The sequence below is a fragment of the Stegastes partitus genome, unplaced genomic scaffold, assembly GCF_000690725.1.
Source record: "Stegastes partitus isolate 25-593 unplaced genomic scaffold, Stegastes_partitus-1.0.2 Scaffold620, whole genome shotgun sequence".
NCBI lineage: Eukaryota > Metazoa > Chordata > Actinopteri > Pomacentridae > Stegastes > Stegastes partitus.
In genome coordinates this window covers 166651-178836 of record NW_007578351.1, presented here as the reverse complement: position 1 = coordinate 178836, position 12186 = coordinate 166651, and the positions used below count along the sequence as shown (strand labels likewise).

The window sequence follows — 12186 nt, the reverse complement described above, 5'->3', positions numbered from 1 at the left end:
CAGTTTCTGTAAAAATACTGCAGCTGAATCAGACATCAATCCAGTAGAGCTAAATTTGACTCTCTTAAATTCCACTCAAACAGCTCAGGGGCAGTCATTACAAAACAGAGGAGTGCGAATACATTTAAACACAATATATATGATTTATTCAGATTTGTTTGGCACCATATGGAAGCTTGGGTCTGAATATTTCACAAAACATTAGACAGCTTCACAAAAGATTTGGAAGAAAATGGCACACAATATGCAGTACATAATACTGTCAGACACTGTTGAAAAAGCTCATTCTGACAACCTTAAAAGCTACTGGCGGAGAATTAAATGGGGAAAACATGCCTACAAGGCACTGAACATTAAAATTCCTACACAAGCTATCACATTTAACCAGTTCCGGTTGCTTAGTAAGTCCCCTGCTCCCACTCATCCATGTAAAACTTGTTAAAGCTGCCTCTGGTATTCAGCAGTGTTGCATCGTGACCAGAAAAACTGCATTACATGTGCTCAAAGGAACCAGATGGGTTCAGCTCTCCCTCCTGAGTCCTGTGACCTTAGGGCATTTTTGAAAAATATGGATAGCCTCCATCTCTCTGCAGCCCTTACTGGCGCCCCATTGGAGACCTTCAGATTCTTTGTTAAGATACTCGATGGCTTATATACTCTATTTATTTGCAATAAATACATTAAAAGGCTGCATCTAAGGAGGCGCGCTCAATAAGAAAAGATCATGAATCAAAACCAATCAAAATGATGGTTCAGCCAAAATGAGAATATATAACTTGTGCGGTACAGACTTCACAATTATGTTTTTTATTAATGAAGTTATCTCATGTAGAGCTCGTCGTCTCTCTCAGTTTCAGTCATTTATTTGTTTTCCAAATGACGAATTGGGCAGCGGCCCCTATAGGGCGATCATTCACCACATCCAGTTGCGCACGACTCGGTGACATCAATGAGGACGAGGGATCCTGAAAAATTACTCCAGCGTTGGTGTGACGACAGTGACCGCAAAGTATAAATGCTGAGACAGAAAGTTATCAGCTCATACCTCCAGACTTGGCCTTTAGGGTCATCAACCCGCTGCGAGAAAGCTGAGAGCAACTGCAGTCAGCGCCGGCGGTGCCAGAAGCTGGGAGCGAGGACAACTTGGATACTTCCCAGGTGAAGTTGGCGCATTTCACAGTGAACTCTTCTGTCATCTAAACCTGTCTGTTGTTTTAGAGGTTCTGCTCCATCAGATCTGAAAGGGTCAAATTTATTATGCATTATTCTAATTTATTACGCAAGTTTTAAGAAAGCATGACATTTAGTTTGCATCATTTCTCTGTTTAAAGAACAGCTTTAAATGCTGCTGCTGCTGCTGCTGCGGATTTAGTGGCACTGACCTGTTTTAGGATTTTAGTAACTAAGCGATAGCAATCAGTTTGAATAAAACTGCTCTTTACAAGTTAAAACAAATTGCACTTATTTCACAGAAAACTAGGACTTGGAGTCTCAAATATACTTACTGCAGTGTAGCTTCACAGACTAATTTACCTTGCTGCTACATTATTAGAATTTCTGCAATGTATTTTACCATTTACCAGAAACTATTTTCTTCCACAGACGAACAAAGTAAATTACCATGAAGTCGACATGCCTGCTCATCCTGGCTTCTCTTACGGTCTGCAACTTGACGGTGTCTGGAGGACAGGGCATCCCTGCTGAGGATGAGACGGACCCAAGGACCATAGACGACATCATACTACAGAGAGCAGAAAATCTGCTGTTACGGTCCATTCTCAAAAAGCTGCAGGAGGAAGACGGCAGAAACGGTGCGTAAAACCTACGTTTTGGATCAAATTTCAGGCACCAATTTTGACTTTATTAGGCAAAATAGTGCTATTAAACTCTTAAAATGGTTTATTTTTAGTTTTAAATTGTGACTAAATATCATTTCATGCCGATATCGTCATATAGGCTATTTGTTTGGGTTATGTGAGTGGGAACATGTTCTCAGAAGTACTGAGCCTCAACGCGTAGGCCTACTTGTGGGTGTTTTCCAGTTAGATTGTTCTAAATATTTAGAATATTTCTTGTAAAAATGTTTAAAATTGGAATTTGAAAAGATGAATCACTCAGTACTATAATATAATGTAAGGAATATGGCTCATCAACTACACTCCGTCGTGCGCAATTTACGCATGTGATATAGTCAAGCTGAGATAAAAACATTTTTACAATAAAGTGATATTAGAAAGTAATCTAAGAAGTGTTTTCCATTTTTCCAGAGGGGTTTTCCTCGCTGCCGGAATGGGTGACAAAAAGACAGCATCCCGGTAAGAGGTACAGCGAGGATTTGGAGAAGCGGCAGCATCCAGGGAGGAGAGAAGAAGACGAGGACGAACAGTACTTGGATGTGCAAAAGAGACAGCACCCGGGCAAGCGCGAAGATGAGATGCACTCGTTCATGGAGCTTCAGAAAAGGCAGCACCCGGGAAAGCGCACCACTGTGGGACACATTTCTGACAACCCCGTCATGCTGCTCAGTGAACTTTCTAAACGACAGCACCCAGGCAAGCGCTACCTGGTGCTGCACAGCAAGCGCCAGCACCCAGGTAAGCGCCATCCCGAGGATGAGGACGGCGACGGGGACTGGGACGCCGATGCGGATGGAGAAGAAGACCTGTCTGAGCTGGAAAAGCGTCAGCATCCCGGAAAACGCTTTTGGGATAACTCGAGTCCGGATTTAGGCACAAACAGTCCGTGTGACGGTTTGGACCCTGCGAGTTGCAGCAAGACCAGTCTGCTGCTCGACTTTTTAGACAACATTAACAAGAGCCACTCCGAGGAGAAGAGACAACACCCGGGTAAAAGGTTTGCGCCGGAGGAGGATTTAGTGGAAGGAGAGTAAACTAAAGTCTGGTGTGCGTAAACTGCTGTATTGTAAACCAATAAATGTATAAAGTAAAGTGACCATAATGAATTGTGAAAAACGAAAAAAGAAATTTACTTCATTTAACCTTTTGTGCCATTGTTTTTCTTTGGCAGTTACTGTTTCACCGCAAATTATGTTTTTTTCGTTGGGGAGCTTGTGCGTAAAAACTTTGGACTGACTATATCTCTGTACATACGGTTTTCAGAAGAGTTACTGCCATATGTTGATCTACTATTAAATTATTATATCATTAGGAATTATTCAGTTAAAATACACGTGCTTATAGAGAGTCCAATGATTAAAAGCATTAGTCAGCTGGCTTCAGCGATGTTGCCTCTGTGAGGGAACACACGCGCGTCAGTCGCCTACAGTTCATGCTCGAGTTAAAATGAAAAAGTGACCGCGTTTACAGTAACAGGACCTCCCTTCATTGACTGCTTTGTGTTTCGTTATTTTCTACCAATGTAAAATATACCGAATACCACAGCAAATAAATTGTGTCACTGATTATTTTTCTACATTTCTGCATGGAGTTCATAAGTTCATGATGTTGACAATTAAAAGCTGCCTTTGCCTTAAAGTCAACCACCCAATGTTTTTTTGTTGGACAATAAAACGTATTTAGCTGCAGTAAATTCATGTCTCAAATGCTCAATTAAACTGTTTATTTAACCCAACTAGGTCTAATTGGTGTCCAACTAAGCATCCACCCTGCCTGAGTCTCTTAATGAATGCAGTTCAATAGCAGACAGAGAGTGTCAGGTATCCACTTGATTGTTTAATTGGGTTCATTCCATCAGAGCCTGGGGAGCAGCTGTCCATAGAGCTGATCAATATGCAGATTATTCATCAAGCACAGGAGTTGGAGACCTAATGATGGAGATGTTTCACTGAAGTGCACACGCGCTCACAAAACTTTCAGTTCCAGCAGAAATGTCCTGAACTGTCTGTTTCAGACTATATGAAATGCATGAAGGGAAAAAAAAGCATAAGTTGGAAAAACGTTTTGTTGGCTTTAGAGTCCTATTAGTTTTGATCTGTACAAGTATGACAGTGAAGCGCTCACACGACAACATTTATTATTTGTGAGCCCTCAAAATGAAGCACAGCAACCCTCATCACAGGTCTCACATCAATATTAATTATGAGCAATATGACAAATTATAGATTTTTTAATTGAATTGAATTTCCCTTCTGGGATAAATAAAGTATTTTTCATTTCATTCATTTCATTTTTCCTGTTGAGGGTATTTTACTTTGTAGGAATTCTAAAGGCTGTAAAAAAAATAAATAAATAAAAGCATCATAGATTTCAGAACAAACAAACAAAAAAAATCCTACAAATATTTTTTCTCTTTCTCAGTATCTTGTTGAGTCCCACAGTTGAGATAAACTCCATCCTCAGACTGAGGACAGGTGATATACCAGTTATATTCAGAACTGGAATAACCACAAGGGGCCCTGTGGCTCAAATAAGCTTTGGCCCCCAATCTGCCTCCTGTTCCATCAACTCACTGTGGACTGCATGTGCACTGAACCCTGCAATGCCACTTAAACTGGGTACACACTGGGCATGGCATCTAAATGGAGTTTTTCCCTGGAGGAGGCTAAAGGCCAAAACTGAAACTGGCATAATTAAGTCTTAAAACTAGAATTTGACACAAGACAGCTTTACAACACTGAGCCTCGGGGTTATAGGTCACAATGCAGGATCCACCTTAAGGCTCTCATTTGCAATAAAGTAAGCGCTCCCAAAATTAGCTGACTCACAGTAAACTTACACACGTACTTATCCAGCCTAATAGCAAACCCACTCCACTAGTCCTGCCAAACTTTTGTGCAACAGAACAGGCCTAAATTTAAGTTTCATGGAGTCTAAAAATCTGCGTCATTACCAGCAGCACGGTAAGAAGTACTCAGAATGCAAAAGTAGAATCAAACAAACGAAGAATATACGAAAAAAAACATGACACCAACACGTGCACTTACACTGTGATCCAGTTGTGTGATGCAGCTACCACAGTGAATCCAGTTCGTGTGCGTTTCCTGCCTTTTGTCCCTTTTCTCTTCCTGTAGCGACGGAATGCTAATCACATGACCAGGCAGGGCTGGTGCTGCTGCTGCAGCTGGTGTTGTCGAGCTGTCAAAGAAAATCCAAACTGTCAACAACACAGTCTTTATCGGATACATTTGTAAGTATAAACGATCTGTAGTATTGATTAGTCCACGAGCTGTTGTTGTTGTGCCATTGGAAATTGTTTAATATCGTGTTTTGAGCAACGAGATTGGAGAAAAGATGGCTAAAGAAAGCTAGACCTGCTGTTAGCATTGCTAACGTTAGCTTCTCCGTTAAGTCTAGCGGCTAAAGTTTGCCAAAATATGAAACAGTAGCATTAAGTCCTTAGTAAACTCTGCTAGTATCCAGATAGAACACTTAAATCATGTGTGTGCAGCCAGTATATAAAGACTTATCATCTCGATAGGTGTGTCTGTCGCTAACTGCGTGGGCTGGATATACAAAGTGTATGCATTGGGTGTAAAAACAAAAAAAAGAAAAAGAAAGAAAAAGTCTGAGCTAACGTTAACTTTAGTTGTTGAAAATGCACCAATAAAATAAGTAACTGAACTATGCATGACGCCAAAAACACACACGTGTTGTTAAAGCACTGTAATTACTGTTAAATGTTAGACGTGTGTAACTCATTAAGCTGTCTGCTATAACTTTAGCCTGTTAGCTAAAACAAAGCGTGTGTAAAATCAGACCATTTTACTTGATTCGTGTGAGCAGTATTGCACTAAAATGGCTAAATCTGGATAAGTAAGCCAGAATTAATTCAATATAGTGTAGCTTCACAATCTAATGTAGCTTATTGTGTTCAGTAGATGTGGCTGTGACGCTCTTTATTGCAGTCACACTCCTGCAGCTCATGTTTCAGTCACATAAAAGTCACACTGTCATTGCAGTGAATGCAGGTTTGCATGAGTGACCAAGCATAGTTTGAAATTTGCATATACACCATAATATATGTCTGTGTTGGGGTTTTTGGGCACAAATTTCAGAACTCAATTAAATTATCTGAGATTTCATGTATGGATTTTGTCTTCTGTCTGTAGCCTCAATCTGCTTTGTCCTGCTCTTCAGTGTCCCAGGTTTTTTTCAAGCACCATGGACCTATTATGGGGTAGGCTGCACACCCCATGACATGTGGACCAAAGCAGGATCGTGCCGCCTTGCACCTCTTCTGCAGCAACACAGCCGCCTGCTGTCATGGCCTCCAGCTACCCGCCTCCCTTTGAGGGCACAGGTGAAGTGAAGGAGGGCTTTCTTTGCCCGCTTTGCCTGAAGGACCTTCAGTCATTCTACCAGCTCCAAGACCACTATGAAGAGGAGCACTCTGGGGATGACCGCCACGTTAGGGGGCAGCTCAAAAGTAAGAACCATGTATCAACTTATGAACTCCACTCACAGACACTCAGGCATTTGATTCCTATCCTGTTCTAGCACAGAATAGAGAAGCAAAAGTTACCTTGCAATGTCTCGTCTAATAAAAGACAGTTTCATTAGTACAGTATCTGAGCATAGTTAAAAGATGCTGCAGTGTTGGACCAGAGGAAATTGTTGGCAAGATGAATTGGCAACATACGCTGCTGCAGCTTTCTGCGTAATAGAAAAATGATTAAATGTGAAGAGAAAGGCTCTTGGCTGGAAATGGAGGTATGCAATGTTTGTCAGATTGGTGATGAACTTGGAAATTAGTGAATGTTCCTACAGACACAAATAGGAGCGAATGCAGTCACTCCTTTGTCTCTACAGTTCTTTTTCTGCATTTTCCACACATCAGTTGGTTCCTGATATTGTTTTTTGTTCAGGTTTGGTTCAGAAGGCAAAGAAAGCCAAAGACAAACTGCTGAAGAGAGATGGAGATGACAGACCGGATACTGGCACTTATGAGTCCTTCTACTATGGTGGAGTGGACCCATACATGTGGGAGCCTCAGGAACTGGGTGAGACTGGAAAATTGGAATAAAACTGTTATTTGCCATTCAGTTAGCATTTTCATAACACTGACATCAGTCTTGAAATTACTGCTATAAAATATAGGAGGTATGTACAAGAAGTTTTAATATATTACGCACTGACAGAAGTCTTTCTTGTTTCTTTTGAAGGCGCAACTAGAAATCACCAGGACTTCTTTAAAAAACACCGCGCAGCCAGGATTGATCATTATGTCATTGAGGTCAACAAGCTCATCATTAGACTGGAAAAGGTGTGCATACATTAGCAAATCATTTAAACCATAATTTTCCCACTACTTTTGCTGAAATTCTGTTTAATATAGGCTTAGCAGTGCAGACTATTTACCATGAAAATGTATGTTTCAGTTGACATCGTTTGACAGAACCAGCTCAGATGCTGCTAAAATCAGAGGTTTGTGTTTTTATTACAATTTTGACTAATCTCAGTGTAAGTAAGTATGATTTATTTACTTTTCTAAAAATGAGTGTTCATCCTTCCTTGTAGCCATTGAGAAGTCTGTAGTGTCATGGGTAAATGACTCGGATGTCCCGTTCTGTCCTGACTGTGGAAACAAGTTCAACATCCGTAACAGACGGCACCACTGTCGCCTCTGTGGGTCCATCATGTGTAGGAAGTGCATGGAATTTGTCCCCTTACCTTTGGCCCGTATGTATGCACAAAACACCTAAAATATTCAAATGTCAGAATTCAACTTTTGCCATGTATGTCTCAATACTGTGAGTTTTGTTTTTTTTTTCCCATAAACAGAGAAGCTGATTAATGGGACTCGAGAAGCCCTGTGTGTTCCTGGAAGTCCTGGTCAGTCCCAGTCTCCCCCAGCAGGAGGTGGCAGCAGTGGGATGGGCTCCAGACGAGGCAGTATCAGCAGCTTGAGCAGCGTAACCTCCATGCTGGAGGAAAAGGATGACGAGAAGATCCGCTGCTGTCACCACTGCATGGACACACTGCTGAAGAGACAGCAGAAGTTAGAAGAGAAGGACCATGTGCCAGATATAGTAAAACTCTACGAGGTTGGTTTATCAGCAGTTTAAATGAAGCGCTAACACCAGCAGTGCAGTCCATTCTGTGCTTTCTTTTCAAGCTCTTGAGTTTACTCTGTTGTATCCTTCCCGTCATTCTTTGTTTTTCTTTTGGGGTTTCCTGTTGTTTACTTGCCTAAAATTTGTCTTCCTGACAGAGGCTGAGGATGTGCATGGAGAAGGTGGATGAAAAAGCTCCAGAGTACATCCGAATGGCTGAGTCTCTCAAGTAAGCTGCAGTAAAAAAAATTATGAAGTTAATAACATCTCAAGTGACAGATGTTTGTTTTATTTTATTTGAGAGACACTTCAGTTGCTTACTGTCTGGTGTACACTTTCTTAGTGCCGGAGAAACCACATACAATCTTGACACTGCTGGTGGACTGAGACTAGAGGTCCAGAAATACTACGAACTGATTGATGCTCTAAGGTACATGTTGGTCATAACCGATACTTTTACAGTTAAACACAAGTCTTTTTTTCATGTTTGTTAAATATGGTGTGTTTAAAGAATAAATTGATTTCTTTTCTTCTCAGTAAGAGGATTTTAACACTGGGAGGGAAAAATGATCCACAACCGCATCCAAAGGCGCTCCAGCTACAAAGAATGATCCGCTATACAGCCACACTATTTGTTCAGGTGAGACTAAGTTCAGGCAGTACTTAGCATTAAAAAAAAGTTTAAATTTAAAAAAAAAAACTCATTTACAAAATAAATATTACATTAGGAGGTGGGAAACAAAGTATTTCCCCTCCTCTCTCACAACAAGTCATCATTCTGGATGGCAATTTAACCACTGGTTGCATTACAAGAGCCGGCACTGTAACACAAATCCAGTGACTTTCAGCACGAGCGGGTTAAGTAATATTTTTCATTTAGGTGTTATTAAGCAATGGTTATTTAATTGTATTGTAACAATTGCCAGAATTAATAATTGCCACTCGCAAACTACTCAAAGGTTGTTTTTTTTTGTGAATGTTAGTGAATAAGAAATTGACTTGCATGTGGAACAGCACTTATGTACTGCAACTCAGTACATATTTATAACCAGTTCAATTACACAAAAGTACCCTGGAAAGCAAAATTACCTTTATCACCTCTACTGTGATTTTATTGGTGGTCTCGTAAAAAAGATTTTTTTTTTCTCACTTTTTACTGTACAAGCTGACTGTTATTAATGATTTGCTAGGTTTGTAAAATCGTGTTCACCTTCAGTTGTCGCACTGAGCTGATGAAACGCTATGTTGAGAGTTTCCCGTTTTGAACTCAGTTCTCATGTTCTTGAAGAGAAAAAAAAGCTAAAACCAAACTGAGAATTTTTTATGTGTTTTTTTTCATGGTGGCACCTCCCAGTTTTGCATTAATTTGGCAGAATTGAATTTTGGTGTCTATTCATGTAGTCAGAGACTTTGTTTCAGTGCAACCAATTAAAAGAGGGTAGTTTCATACTCTGAACAACAGCCACATAGGCTTCTCACCTTGCCTGCAAAAATGAATACATAAATACTCAACGTGTGTTTTGAACAAGCAACCACAAAAGTGACTAAGAAAAGTAGTGTATTTGATATTTTCCTCAAAACCTTTTCTCTTCCTTTTAAAAATAAAAAAACATGATTACATAATTTTTTTGCTACAAATAGGATGACTAGACGGGATTTTAGTTAGACTTTAAATTATTAGCTGACCAGCAATTTCACTGAAAAGCAGTAGGTAATAAGGGCTGTAAATATCACAGAGGTATGAGTCTGAAATGCAAATAATTAATTTTTTAATCATGTGCACTCCAGACATGATGAAAATTACTCAGATCAACTCTCCTCCCTTAGAGAGCTAAATCACATCCAAATGGAGTTTCTAATTACCACTCTGTTACATAGACTTAGTATTTCTGTCACATATGTCTTTATCGTCTGATCTTTCTTGTCTCTGACTTCACCTGTTCTGTGTGTCCTCGCTATTACAGGAGAAGCTGTTGGGTCTGATGTCTTTACCCACTAAGGAGAAATATGAAGAGTTGAAAGAAAAGAGGAAACAGGAACAAGAGAAGAGACTCCAGCAAGAGAGACTGGTGAGATTTTGTGCATATACTTGTGTTGATTTGTAGTCGGCAAACAAGTTTCTAAATGTCTGTTCTTTATGTGTTTTCTACTTAACAGGCAGTACAGGAGGCTCTGAAGAAGAGGCAGGAGTCAGAGAGGAACCGTCCACCTGCCAACACTAACGGAGAGCTGCCCCAGGCCCCGAGAGCCTCACGTATGACCAAAGCTGGTGGGTGGTTGCCGTCTGCTGACTCCGTCCATGCACGCAATGAGCTGGAAGACCCCCTGCTGCAGCAGATTGAGAACATTCAGTCATTCCTTCGTCAGGCGCGGGAGGCCAAGAGAACGGATGAGGTAGCCATGTTGGAGGAGAACTTGCGTCAGCTGCAGGATGAGTACGACCAGCAGCAGACCAGTCTCGCTATCGCTCTCTCCCAGAAACTGGCTGCGGAGGAAAGCTTGCAGCAGGGGGAGCTCAATCGCCTGGAGGCTCGGGAAAGGGAGGAGAGGGGCCAATGGGGCTCCACTGTGGGCTCCACCCAGCCTTCCTTCACATGGGAGCCGTCTCTGGATATCAGCCCAGCCGGAGGCTACCAGGCAGAGGAAGACGAAGCAGCAGAGGATCTGACTCCTAAAGCTGAGAGGAGTCCATCATCCGTGAGGGCGTTTCCTGCTCTCACAAGCCAGGAGGAGTCCCCTCCCAGACTTAGGAGCTTAGGAGGACATGTAACACCCCCTAGTGGCGAGGGCCAAAACAGCACCTCCCTTAACCCCTTTGAAGAGGAAGACTCTACTCCCATTGAGGAGGATCCATCCAATCCCTTCTTTGAGGACATCAAGAGGGAACACAAAGAGGTAACAAACGGGAAAAAAGAGTACAACCCCTTTGATGAAGATGAAGACACAGACGAGGGCAAACAGGCTGAGACCGTGTCTGGCAACCCCTTTGAGGAAGATGACACTGACACAGATAACCCTTTCATGGAGGCCTCCGAGAGTTCACCAGGAGCCTCGACCAACCCCTTCGACGGCGAAGATGATGATGAGGTTGATGTGGACATGATAGAGGAGGAACTGCTGCTGCAGCAGATTGACAACATCAGGGCCTACATTTTTGACGCAAAGCTCAGCGGCCGTCTCGACGAGGTGGAGCTCCTGTCAGAGAACCTTAGAGAGCTTCAGCACACCCTACAAGAACAGAAGAAAAAGAAGCACTGACACATTCTCCTCAGAGTCTCCCCAGTTACCTGCTACTTACCAAGTCCTGCAAGGCAAGCTCACTTTACATGACTAATGAGCCCAATGAGTTTAGTTTGGGTGAAGTCTGCTGCACCACAGATTAGGTTCATCCTAAAATGAACTATGTATTAGAGCTCAGTAGTCTTGAGTAATTTCCAAACATCTTTCTAAACCACTTTGGGGTCGCAGAAGGCTGGAGTCCATCCCAGCATGCACAATTTTTAAGCACTGAAAGTAAAAATTCATTTGTACAGGCATGTTGATGAAAATATTACTAACCCAGTTGTAATAGTGCAAACATGAACAAAGGAAGACAGAAGAATGTCACTTAAATGGCTGTTTAATGAGACAGTCAGATGGCCCTTTTGAGTCGAGTCCTGCTGTGGTCTTGTGGAAGTCAGGATGTATGATTTGGCTCTCTGGCAGAAGCTACGAACAAAGTCAAAATGTTTCCATGGAAAAGCTTGAACAAGTAATTTCCAAATTCATTTTAAAGAGCACTCTCGTGGCACTCCTATAACGTTGTTGGACTCAGGATGGACAGTTTTTAAAAGATCAAAACTGACACTGGAGAGCCAGAGAATGTTGCTTTATTCCATGCATTCTTTCTCCTCAAAACCTGGCGCATACATTACCCACAATGCAACTCAACTGAGATTTTGGTGTGTAAGCAGCAAATGTAGCCTCAAGCAGAGATGGGGAGAGGGCTACAGAGATCTGGCTTGCTTCTTTTTAGCTCCACACACCAGATTTTACTTGTTGTCACACGTGTAGTCTATGAACCAAACCAGCGCTGATTTGAGTGGCATCAGTTGAAACAATTTACCAGATTTCACACAGCTTCCTCTGGAGGCCTTAAAGGCTGTAAACATCCTTTTTCACCTAAAATTGTAAACTGACTTTGATGTGTGAAATCTGTTCCATTGATATTCCAG

General features: G+C 41.6%; 2 protein-coding genes across 4 annotated transcripts; both read left to right on the top strand.

The window, feature by feature from the left end:
• Positions 1–1621: 1621 nt before the first annotated feature.
• On the top strand, positions 1622–2890 carry trh (thyrotropin-releasing hormone). The gene is made up of 2 exons (XM_008289530.1): positions 1622–1811; positions 2268–2890. The coding sequence occupies exons 1-2, from the start codon at positions 1622–1624 to the stop codon at positions 2888–2890; spliced, it is 813 nt and encodes a 270-aa protein (XP_008287752.1).
• Positions 2891–5012: 2122 nt separating this feature from the next.
• rbsn (rabenosyn, RAB effector) lies at positions 5013–11559 on the top strand. 3 transcript variants are annotated; one of them, XM_008289529.1, is made up of 12 exons: positions 5013–5106; positions 6077–6345; positions 6785–6919; positions 7082–7182; positions 7298–7343; positions 7437–7598; positions 7701–7963; positions 8131–8201; positions 8316–8402; positions 8510–8612; positions 9937–10041; positions 10130–11559. In XM_008289529.1, exons 2-12 carry the CDS (start codon positions 6183–6185, stop codon positions 11228–11230), a joined length of 2337 nt encoding a protein of 778 aa, XP_008287751.1. In that variant the 5' UTR covers positions 5013–5106; positions 6077–6182; the 3' UTR covers positions 11231–11559. The 3 variants fall into 3 exon arrangements, with proteins under 3 accessions (XP_008287751.1, XP_008287749.1, XP_008287750.1); XM_008289527.1 differs by having other exon boundaries at positions 6057–6345; XM_008289528.1 differs by having other exon boundaries at positions 6029–6345.
• The last annotated feature ends 627 nt before the right edge of the window (positions 11560–12186 follow it).

What these genes read in the sequence shown, in the direction of transcription:
- trh (XM_008289530.1), top strand. Translation starts at nt 1,622, where the DNA reads ATGAAGTCGACATGCCTGCTCATCCTGGCTTCTCTTACGGTCTGCAAC. An exon ending in GGAGGAAGACGGCAGAAACG is followed by an intron (nt 1,812 to 2,267) that starts GTGCGTAAAACC and finishes CCATTTTTCCAG; the next exon opens with AGGGGTTTTCCTCGCTGCCG.
- rbsn (XM_008289529.1), top strand. Translation starts at nt 6,183, where the DNA reads ATGGCCTCCAGCTACCCGCCTCCCTTTGAGGGCACAGGTGAAGTGAAG. An exon ending in AGATGCTGCTAAAATCAGAG is followed by an intron (nt 7,344 to 7,436) that starts GTTTGTGTTTTT and finishes CCTTCCTTGTAG; the next exon opens with CCATTGAGAAGTCTGTAGTG. An exon ending in CGAATGGCTGAGTCTCTCAA is followed by an intron (nt 8,202 to 8,315) that starts GTAAGCTGCAGT and finishes ACACTTTCTTAG; the next exon opens with TGCCGGAGAAACCACATACA.